This window comes from Mercenaria mercenaria, chromosome 19, assembly GCF_021730395.1.
Source record: "Mercenaria mercenaria strain notata chromosome 19, MADL_Memer_1, whole genome shotgun sequence".
NCBI lineage: Eukaryota > Metazoa > Mollusca > Bivalvia > Venerida > Veneridae > Mercenaria > Mercenaria mercenaria.
Window position 1 is genome coordinate 32679253 of NC_069379.1, and position 10609 is coordinate 32689861.

The following is a 10609-nucleotide window of genomic DNA, read 5'->3' on the forward strand; positions in this document are numbered from 1 at the left end:
TTATCAAATAGTCACGGAGAACATACGCCCCGCCCGAGGATCGAACTCACGACCCCGCGATCCGTAGGCCAACGCTCTACCTACTGAGCTAAGCGGGCGGGCTGTATATTTTGTGAAATAACAGTAAATTGTAGATCCGGGGTATTACATGAATTGTTACTTGTTGTATGAAGGAAATGGACCCATAACAGCTTCCATGTATATACGTATTCTCGTATGTTATTCCGGCACTCTTACATTTTAGGAAAAAATTCAAACAACACCAAATCATAGAAAGACGGTTGTTTCACATGAAAATTGAACAGCATATAAACATGTACATTACTCTACAAAACAATTGTCAGTTTACTGCTGATATAAACACTGAGTTCCGGAAAGGGACTGCATAAAGGGGCCACACTTGTGGACGGTTCAACGCATTTATAAACACATTTTTTCAAAGAACTGTGACATATGTTCATCTGATGCATTTGCAACAATGTTCCAGTTCTGAAATGTCACACAAGTAGGTTGTTTTTATTTCTTTACAAATGGCAGAACTAGATTGTTGGTAAAGATGTTGTTCTTTTATCAGATAATTTTGTGTGTTTTATGATATACCCCTAAACCTTAACATAGCTTAAACGAACACATAATCCCCCGTTTTACTGAGTAAGTAGGAGGTTTGCATGCCCAAACGCGTTTTTCCACCGACTGCCCTTTTTAGAAATACTAACAGTTCCAATTCTGTACTTCAAACCTGAATATTGTCTATACAGTTTTATATGCCTTGTGCATACAGATTTATATGTCTTGTATATGCGGGATGTTTTTTTCATCTTGGTGATGTTAACTGCTCTCACCCAAACACGCACTCCCACTGTTTATGCTCCCATCCTCTTTTTCTTATTATGACTTTATAAACATATCTTATTGATTGATATTTGGATAAAATTTAAATGGAAAGGACCAGGAAATATAACAACACTTTATCCATGTACGGAGTTCTGTTCGTGAGAGGTACATAAAAGTTGAACAAGGATTCATTTCATAGATATTGAATAAACCCCATGGAAAATATAAAAACGTTGAACCAAAGTACATTTTAATGCCACCAAATGGCAATTTAAGATTACTGTTGTAAAGTTTTATAACATCGCACTGTGGTAAAAAGCACAGTCTGTTATCGTGGCTGTATCGTATCACTTACCTTATTACCAGCTGGTTGACTAGACTGTCTGGGCTGCTGTTGTGGCTATATCTTTACACATCCTTGTTACTTAGGTGCTGTCCTGGCTATATCTTTCAGCTTACGTATCTTGTTCCTTTCGGATGGGGCGTACTGTCTGTTATCGTTGCTATATCTCGGCACTTGACTTGTTACCTCTTGGTAGAGTATACTGTCTGCTGGTGTCTATATCTTGTCACTTACCTTATTACCAGTTGGTGGACTAGACTGTCTGCTGTCACGGCTATATAATACCAACAACTGGGTTGCTTGTTATCTAAACGCTCTGTCTGTTATCGTGGCTTTAAATACCACTTACTTGGATACATGTTAATTGAACACACTGTCTGCTGTCACGGCTATATCTTACCAACTACCTTGTTACTTGTTATTTAAATGCTCTGTCTGTTGTCGTGGCTTTATTATATCACTTACCTTGTTACATGTAGATGGAACGCACTGTCTACTGCCACGACTATGTCTTTCCACCTACCTTGTTACTTGTTGATGAGGCACATCGACTACTTTTTGGCTATATCTAAACAGTCACATTCTTACCTTCTGATGAAGCGCGCTGGCTGTTATCGCGGCTAGATCTTGCCACTTACCTTGATACTTGTTAGTGGAGTGCACTGTTTGCTGTCGTGGCTATATCTTGATTTGTACCCTGATACTTGTAGGTGGCGCGCCCTAGTTATAACTTGCCACTTACCTTATTACTCTTTAGTGAAGTGCCCTGTTGTCTGTTTTATGGCAATATGTTGCCACTTACCTTGTTATTTGTTGCTAAAACGTAATTTATACTATAGTGGCTATATCTTGCCACTTACCTTGTTACTTGTTATCGAAACGCACTGTTATTTATTGAGGATATATCTCACCAGTTTCTCTGTTACATGTAAATAAAACGCAATATCTGTCGTGGCTATATCTTACCAATTGCCTTGTTACTTGCAGAAGAAGCGCACTGCCTCTTGGCATGGCTTTAGGTTGCCGCTTGTTACTTTGTTGGTGAAGGTAACTCTTTGTTATCGATCGAGGCTATATCTTGTCACTTACCTTGTTTTGGAAGCGCACTGTATGCTATCGTATGCTTGTTCTTGTTACTTTTTGATGGATCGCCCTTTCTGTTGTCGTGGTTTATCTTGCCACTTGCCGTGTCACTTTTTGATGGATCGCCCTTTCTGTTGTCGTGGTTTATCTTGCCACTTACCATGTCACTTTTTGATGGATCGCTCTTTCTGTTTTCGTAGTTTATCTTGCCACTTAACATGTCACTTTTTGATGGATCGCCCTTTCTGTTGTCGTGGTTTGTCTTGCCACTTACTATGTTACTTTTCGTTGGAGCGCCCTGTTTGTTATCTTGGCTGTATGTTGCCACTTACCTTGTTACTTGTTGGTGAAGCGCTCTGTCTGTTGTCGCGGCTATATCTTGCCACTTACCTTGTTACTTCGACTGAACACCTTTTAAGACATTTTGCTTAATGCTTCAATTACCATTGTTGGTTGGTTCGAAACCCCGTTTGAGGTGTAGAATTCTGTCATATTTGGACGCCACTCGGCTTTCTTTTGAATAAAACGGTGGTTGCATTCAGGTGCCCGCCTATGCATAGAAAAATGACCAGAGGAACACCTGGGGTCTTCTTCCACTTCTAGGCCGGACCGTCTCCATTTGAATTAAAATTGTGTCGGTGTGACGTTTAACCCCAACAGAAAAAAACAAAAGAACCAATCGCGTTTCTCCGTTTCATTACAAAAAAGCACTGCTAGTAACGAAAACAGGATTACACTATTTATACTTTTTATTAAAATACACCTGCACATTAAATACATTAACAAGGAATTGAAAGGAAAAAAATGGGTACATCAGTTAATGACCTCATGTCACTTTAGCATTAGTGCTCTTAAATGAAAATGCAGTCTAGAAGCTAACATTTCACGCCAAACCTTTGAGTAAATATTTTTTGATGTTTCGTAGTTACAAATGCATTATCAATGCACCCATGAAACTGGTTAATTTATCGCCATATAGTATTCCAATATCTGAGGCATGCACCTTGACCAAAACCTCATCGCCTATTTTCAGCTGCGTAACAATCGATACAGAGCCTTGAGCATATTCGAAAGCATATGCTCCAGAAAGAACAGCGCCATTCTTAATCAAATCTAAATCGATCCAATGTGAGGATGCGGTATTTAGCATGACAGATAAGGAGAAAATATAGATCCCTGCCGAAGGCGCAATGAATATTCCTGCCGAGCTGTGATATCCGCCTCCAACGTTGAGATGAACAGAATCGAACACAACTGTCTGACCTTGAGTGAGATGAGTGACATGGTTATGCACATCAACTGTTGCGTGAAATGCAACTATTTCGGGCGTTTGTCTCGTGGAATGTCTGGTCGCAACTGAAATGTAAATAAGTATTTATCGGACAAAGGTAATGTTGTGTTTATATTTCAGGCCTATGTATTCTTGTGGATGGTTTTATTGGTGTTTTGTTCAGGGTCTATTTTTTTACTACAGACAGTTTCAATCCTGTTAAAACATGAAATATAATACATGCAGAAAACACACTTACAATTCTCAGAGATGTTGATTTGTTCCAAACCAGATATCAGTGACATATTCCTTCTTGAAACATCAACAGGTAAGTTATCCGTTATTGCTGCGACCTCTGGCGTCTCTCTTTGATCCTTTGTTTGCTTGTCACCAGATATGACGTCACTGATGACTTTCTGTTGTAACTGGACAATCTTTTCAAGTTCTTCAAAACGTCTCTGTTGGTTTTCATCTTTTACACGAAGAAGGTGTATGTTTTCTTCCTGCCTTTGAATAGTTTTCTTTTGTATTTCAGCTAAAACGAAAAACTAAAGCGGCTTGAGGTGGTATGAATTCTATTTTAGCGTACATCGTATGTGCATATACTTAATGGCAGATCGCCATGTACAACATAATAGGTTCTAAAATAACATACATGTATGTATATATACTACTTTATATTACTTTATATTAGTTTATTTTGCTTATATTTAAAATCATTCTTTTATTTTTCCGTTGTTCATGCCGCTTCTTCGGGAAAGAAAGTACTGCTGTTATCTCAGAAGGTGTGAAAGTTTGAAAAAACAACAAAGGCGTTCGAATTCACGGCGTCTTGACTGTATAATCTTCATAAGCTGTAGAACATGTAGAACGCCAATTTCTTGTTAAATAATAGAAATAACCGCGGACACTTCGGTTAGGTTCCCCACTCCCTTCTATATTCCTGCCAGTTTTCAGTCAAAAATTATGTCTTAACATTTTAGAATGAACTTAGCGAAGGTCAATGCAAGTTTTTTATTTCAGCATATTTTAAAAATTCATCTTTAATATCTGTCAACACCCGTTATCAGATTTTTTTCAGACAAAAATGTGAAAGCCAATTCCAGAGAAAACAAATACCTGAAATAACATTTGTTCCTCTTTCTAATGTGCTTTTGTGTTAGTTTAAGCAAATGCGTCAGATTATCAAGGTAATAATTTGCTTACCTATTTCTTCTAAAGCATCAATACGCGTGACGAGTGCTTGAATACCCGTTGCATCATTACAGAACACAGAATACTGACTGAATAGCAGAAGGAAGACATAAAAGAACAGCGTCATTTTAACTCTATTTAAATGTGATTTTGAGATGTCGTACTTTCTTATCTCTGTCTATACTTACATGTTTGAAAATTGGTTCAAAAGATTTCTTATCTTTATGCACAGTTTGTGATAAAAGCAAACTGATACTAGTGCTAGCGTTTGTATTACTGGACTATTAAAAGCGATTGCCTTGTCGCGAATCTTCGAACCAGTCGTAGATATCAACTCACGCTCGGACCCACATCGGTGAGGGGCAAGTGCACATATGCTATGTCAGAACATATGATGTTGCACATGGCGATCTGTCATTAAGTAAGCACACACATGATATAATTATTAACACATACGATGTATGTTAGAACAGAACAGAATTCATAACACTTCATTCCTATTTATTTTTTCCTTGTAGCTGAAATATAAAAGAAAACTATTCAACGATAAGTTCTTCGTATAACAAATCACAAACAGAGACGTATTAGAGTGGCATTATGCGCATTTAATACTGCATATAGTGTGTTTTGGGTGAGTGTTCTATAAAAGCAAATTTCGGTTGATGTGCATTTAGATGTGTTAAATTAACGATAATGCTGCATTAGTATTTGAAGTTGATGCTTTAAAAATAAAGAAATGGGACGGATTAAATAATAGATATTTTTTTCAATCTTCTGCGCAATGATCTCCCTTACCTGAAAATGGAAATTTCTGAGGTAAAAGGGAAGCAACTCCTGCTTGCAGTTGGACGCTTTTAAAAAGAATGCCCCAGTCAAAATAAGAAAAGCCACATTTGGAAACTTATTATTTTGTACTGGTAACTGGAAGAGTTTTGAATGTTGGGTTAAAAGCTATAATGTCCTCCATCCTTTTTACATACACATCTATTTAAGCTTGAATTTTACTTCAAAAATGCATATAATTCCACTTTAAAGAACTTGAAAAGTTACAACCAAAAGTCATCACTGACGTCTTATCTATTGACAAGGAAGAAAATGATCAAAGAAACGCCGGAGGTCGCAGCGATAACGAATAAATTACCCAACTGTTGATGTACAAAACAGTGTCATCCGACTCACTCAAGGTCAGACAATTGTGTTCGATTCTGTTCATCTTAACGTTGGTGATGAATATCACAGCTCGGCAGGCTTATTCATTGCGCCTTCGACTGGGATTTATATTTTCTCCTTATCTGTCATGCTCAACACCGGAACAGGCAGATGAATCTCTCTAGAACTGGTAAAGGATGGCGCTGTCCTGGCTTAGGCATATGCGTCTTAGTACGATCAAGGCTCTGTAACGGTTGCTACGCAACTGAAGATCGGTGTCGAGGTTTTTGTCAAGGTGCATGCCCCAAACATTGGCATTCTCTATGGTGAAAAATTAAAAAGTTTTATGGTTGCATTAATAATGCATTTGTAACAGAGATAAAATAGATAAAATGTTTATCATAAAGATTCCGAAATTAGTTTCAACATTCAGATTGTACCTTCATCATTTATTTTAAATGAATAATTGACAATAATCCTATAATCCTGAGTGGGGTTTCCATTCTTTCTGTTGAGCACATTTCATCGCCAGTTGCTAACTTTCTTTTGAACTACAAATATGTGAGTTATTTAACATATGTTGTACTATTATATAGTTTTGTATCATAAAGAATTTTGACAGATCTTTGTGACCGTCTGCTGTTTATCTTTAAATACCTGAGCATAAATGTTTTAATGTGATTTACTCATTATGTTTAAAAATATGTCTGCGTTTATATTCAAACTAGTATTAAAGTTCCATTTCCTTTCTTGATACTAAACCATATAAGCCTCTAGAGATATAGAGCGTCAACTTCCGGTAGGTTCCTTCCTCTCGTCATACCAACGACGAGTCAACTTACTTGGCGCTGTGCATTACAAGGGAAACGCGCGTGATTTCTCTAATACCCTCGTGGCGGTGATGTTTTATCAGGATTCAAGTGTCGTTATCGATAAGAGTGGGAAGTAGTAAAACTTGGTTCACATTTGTCCTAAAATAATTAGTACAAGCTAATCCTTAGTGTAAAGATGACACAATGAGCGCTTTACGTGTTATATGGCCGGCTGGTTATGTCAATTACGTATAGATCTAAAGTCATTAAAATATTGCCATTTCTTTGAATATTAAGCTAAAGATCTAAAGTCATTAAAATATTGCCATTTCTTTGAATATTAAGCTAAAGATCTAAAGTCATTAAATCATTGCCATTTCTTTTAATAATAAATTTAAGGAAAAGATCTTAAGTCAATAAACCATTGCCATTTCTTTGAATACTAAGCTAAAGATTAAATTATAACCGACAAGTGCCTTCGTAACACCCGGCTTTTTACTATGGAAAAGTTATAGACTAAACGTTTCCTATCATAACACTGATATATAGACTACCGATTGCGCTTAATGACACCAAATTAGGGAGATGGTCTAGTGAGTAAGGTGTCTGCTGCTCAACCTTTATTTATTCTACTTTTGGGCAGATTTTGTTTTAAAAAGTTATTATTTACAACTACACCGTTTTTTAAAGACACATACTTTCAGTGGGTAGAATTTATGAAAGATATCTGTATATTATTTGTTATGTTAATAGTGTTTCAACTTCCAATGATCTGGAATGGACCCCTATAATTAAAAAGTACCATATATGGTTATTCTAATTTAATTTGATGGAACGCCAGGAAAGATATATATGTTCTTTGATTTTACTAAGAATTACATTCTCTTCCTGTTATTTAAAATATTGTCCTATTAGCGTTATGTGTACTCGACAGTAGTATTTGTTTGAACATATGCATCACTTATCTTATTAAAACAAATGTTAAACTTGATAAAATATCGTCCTCTGACATCTAAATGCTTGTTTTAGCCCAAAAGACCTTATGTTTAGGTTTTAATCGCAAAATCCAAATATTCTGAACATATTTCAACAGTATGATAAGAATGTTAGCTTTGGTTTTTTTTCATTTGAAGTTTATGTTGCACAGCTAATGTCAACATTTTAAAAGAGGTTTGTGACCCCCTGTCCCTAATAAATTAGCATGAGATAAAATGTGTGTGTTTTGTTATAAGTCAGTAGTTCATTTATTTACCTATCTACCATTTTCACATACTTAAAGACATACATTTACTGGAATAATTCCTTTTTGGTAAAATCAGAGATATTGACATCTTTATGTGTCATCAGATAAACTGAAAAATATCATTTTTATCTTAACTGTTGGTACGTTGGTTTCAAAATCAAAATTTAGTATAATAAGTTGTGATCGAAACATCTATCGTCATATGTTTCTATGAAGCCTATACATAGGTCGCGAAGAAAGCGAACTATCAAAACTAAAATAACTGGTTAACTATGTTCGAGCTTCTACTTGATATATCCTTTTTATCATTTTAAACATTTAATTTTATTTGTGCAGAAATGGATCATTTATGATATCAAACTGCCAACATCTAAATAATAGTACTTCTAACTTATTACACGAATTCCATCAAAGTAAAGTTTGTTGTAAGCTTTCATTGAAATAACATATTTGTAATTCTTTATTTTCTTAAGCATTTCTTGACGATATTTTATATGAAGGTGCCATGGTTTGATGACAACTATGCAACAATTCTGATGTTGATGACAGTATTTGAATTCTGATTTGAAGACGAGTTTTGACTTTGCTTTGTCTGGAAAATACTTGAAAAGGGAACTTCACATTCTCAATTTTCAAATGTCATTTCATTACATGAATATCTGGTGAACCATTCAACCATGTTTAAAATTTCTCACAGCACTTGCAGCACAAATAAAATAATTTGTTTGTTTGTTTGTTTTGGGTTTAACGCCGTTTTTCAACAGTATTATATCATGTAACGGCGGGCAGTTAACCTAACCAGTGTTCCTGGATTTCTATACCAGTACAAACCTGTTCTCCGCAAGTAACTGCCAACTTCTCCACAGGAATCAGAGGTGGAGGACTTATGATTTCAGACACAATGTCGTTTATCAAATAGTCACGGAGAACATACGGGCCCGAGGATCGAACTCACGACCTCGCGATCCGTAGACCAACGCTCTACCTACTGAGCTAAGTGGACGGGCTACAAATAAAATAATGGTCTTGTATAAAGCAGTTTTATAGGTTTTATTCCAAGGTTTGTTGAGTTTGAGTAGGAGCTAACTTGTGTCATTTATGTGGTTTGTATAACAAAACATGTTTTTATTTTTCACGGTTTTAAGTTAGAAAGTGATAGTTATATCGGGGTTAAGGTCATAATATATATATTAATTTGCAGATCTTGCCACAAGGGTTGTTGAGTGCGAGTTTTGAACTAAATCGGGTTTTGGGTTGTCGGTAAAACGATAAATTCTGGTTAACCAAAATGTTGCATTTTGATAATTCTGTTTGAAGATGATGGTCTTATGAAGGTCAAGGTCATTTATGTTTGGATAGCTTGAAGGTTTTGTCACAAGGTTTAATGAGTTCGAGAATTCACTAAACGTGGTAATTTATGCGGGCTGTAGGACCATAAAATATTGTACTTTTTCAGGTTAAAGTTTGATGATGAAGGTTATATGACGTTAATGTTCACCTGTATATAGATCAGTCTGTAGGTCTTGCCACAAAGATGTTGAGTGTGGGTATGAGCTAAATCAGGTCATCAACATGGGATGTAGGCGAAACGGTGAAATAAATGTTTTTTAAAGAGTTTAGTTTGCAAGTAAAGGTCATATGAGGTTAAAGGTCATATATGTATATTAAGACCAGTTAGTAGGTTTTGCCACAGGAATTGTTGAATGTGAGTACGAACAAAATCGGGTCATTGATGTGGGCTGTAGGCTAAACGGTAAAATCTGGTTCGTACGGACGGACAAACAAACAGACAAACGGACGGACAGTTCAATTGCTATATTCCTGGGGACAAAAAAACGACATTTGCCTGAAATCCTTTTGGGAATGTTTATGGTACACATAACCGTCCAACGTATGATTTCCTCTTGATTCGAGATTTTAACGTAGATGTTAAGATTGTGAGCTACTGAGTTTAATAAAAATAAATACGTATTTATTATTCCTTTGGTTTAAGCAGGTACTTAAAACATGGAATAAAATTTTTGTTCTGTGAAATAAAAAGAAGTGATTTAATCATTTAATAAACTGTGTTCATATACGTTGCACACGGGTGGACACCACGGTCGAACCATAGACCTTCCGCAAGCAAGACGGATGGCTTACCCGAATGACGAAAGTAAAAGTGGTGTCTTCCAGCTAAGACATGAGGGACATACAATCCGAATTAATGGTTCTGGTATTATTAGCTGAAATAGATGCTGGCTAGGTGCAAATATTTATTAAATAAAGTACTTTAGAGTGGTATTTTTCAGTTACTTAAGACCATTCCAAGGGGAGACTATTCTGCAGCGTTCACCTTTTGAAAAGAAGCAATGTCTTTCCGCAAGTCAGGTGGATGGCTTCTCTTTATGACGTTAGTTAAAATAAGTCTGTCAGCAAGACATGTTGGACATGCAGCCCGGATTAATGATACTGAACATTTTAAGGACCAAAGACATCGCATCCAGTTTCATGCTTATGAAATGTATATATTTCATGCTTGTGAAACGCATAATAATACTCGTACACAGTCCTAATGTTTTTGCACCAACATTTTGGTTTTTGATGTTCTTGTTGTAATCTATATTATCATTGGATAAACCATGGAACGCAGTATCGGTTACCTGTCTACAGCCTTGTTCATATATATGCTGCATCTAAAA

The 10609-nt window shown here is 36.1% G+C and overlaps 1 protein-coding gene across 1 annotated transcript; it reads right to left on the bottom strand.

Annotated features, from left to right (window-relative positions):
* Window positions 1-2991: 2991 nt before the first annotated feature.
* LOC128551190 (uncharacterized) lies at window positions 2992-4904 on the bottom strand. The gene is made up of 3 exons (XM_053531766.1): window positions 4737-4904; window positions 3790-4065; window positions 2992-3616 (listed from the first exon to the last, which is right to left on the bottom strand). The coding sequence occupies exons 1-3, from the start codon at window positions 4849-4851 to the stop codon at window positions 3186-3188; spliced, it is 822 nt and encodes a 273-aa protein (XP_053387741.1). The 5' UTR covers window positions 4852-4904; the 3' UTR covers window positions 2992-3185.
* Window positions 4905-10609: the final 5705 nt, after the last annotated feature.

Coding starts and splice junctions, on each gene's coding strand:
- LOC128551190 (XM_053531766.1), bottom strand. CDS start 4,851: ATGACGCTGTTCTTTTATGTCTTCCTTCTGCTATTCAGTCAGTATTCT. Junction 4,066..4,736: donor TGATGCTTTAGAAGAAATAG/GTAAGCAAATTA, acceptor TTTTCGTTTTAG/CTGAAATACAAAAGAAAACT. Junction 3,617..3,789: donor AATCAACATCTCTGAGAATT/GTAAGTGTGTTT, acceptor TTTACATTTCAG/TTGCGACCAGACATTCCACG.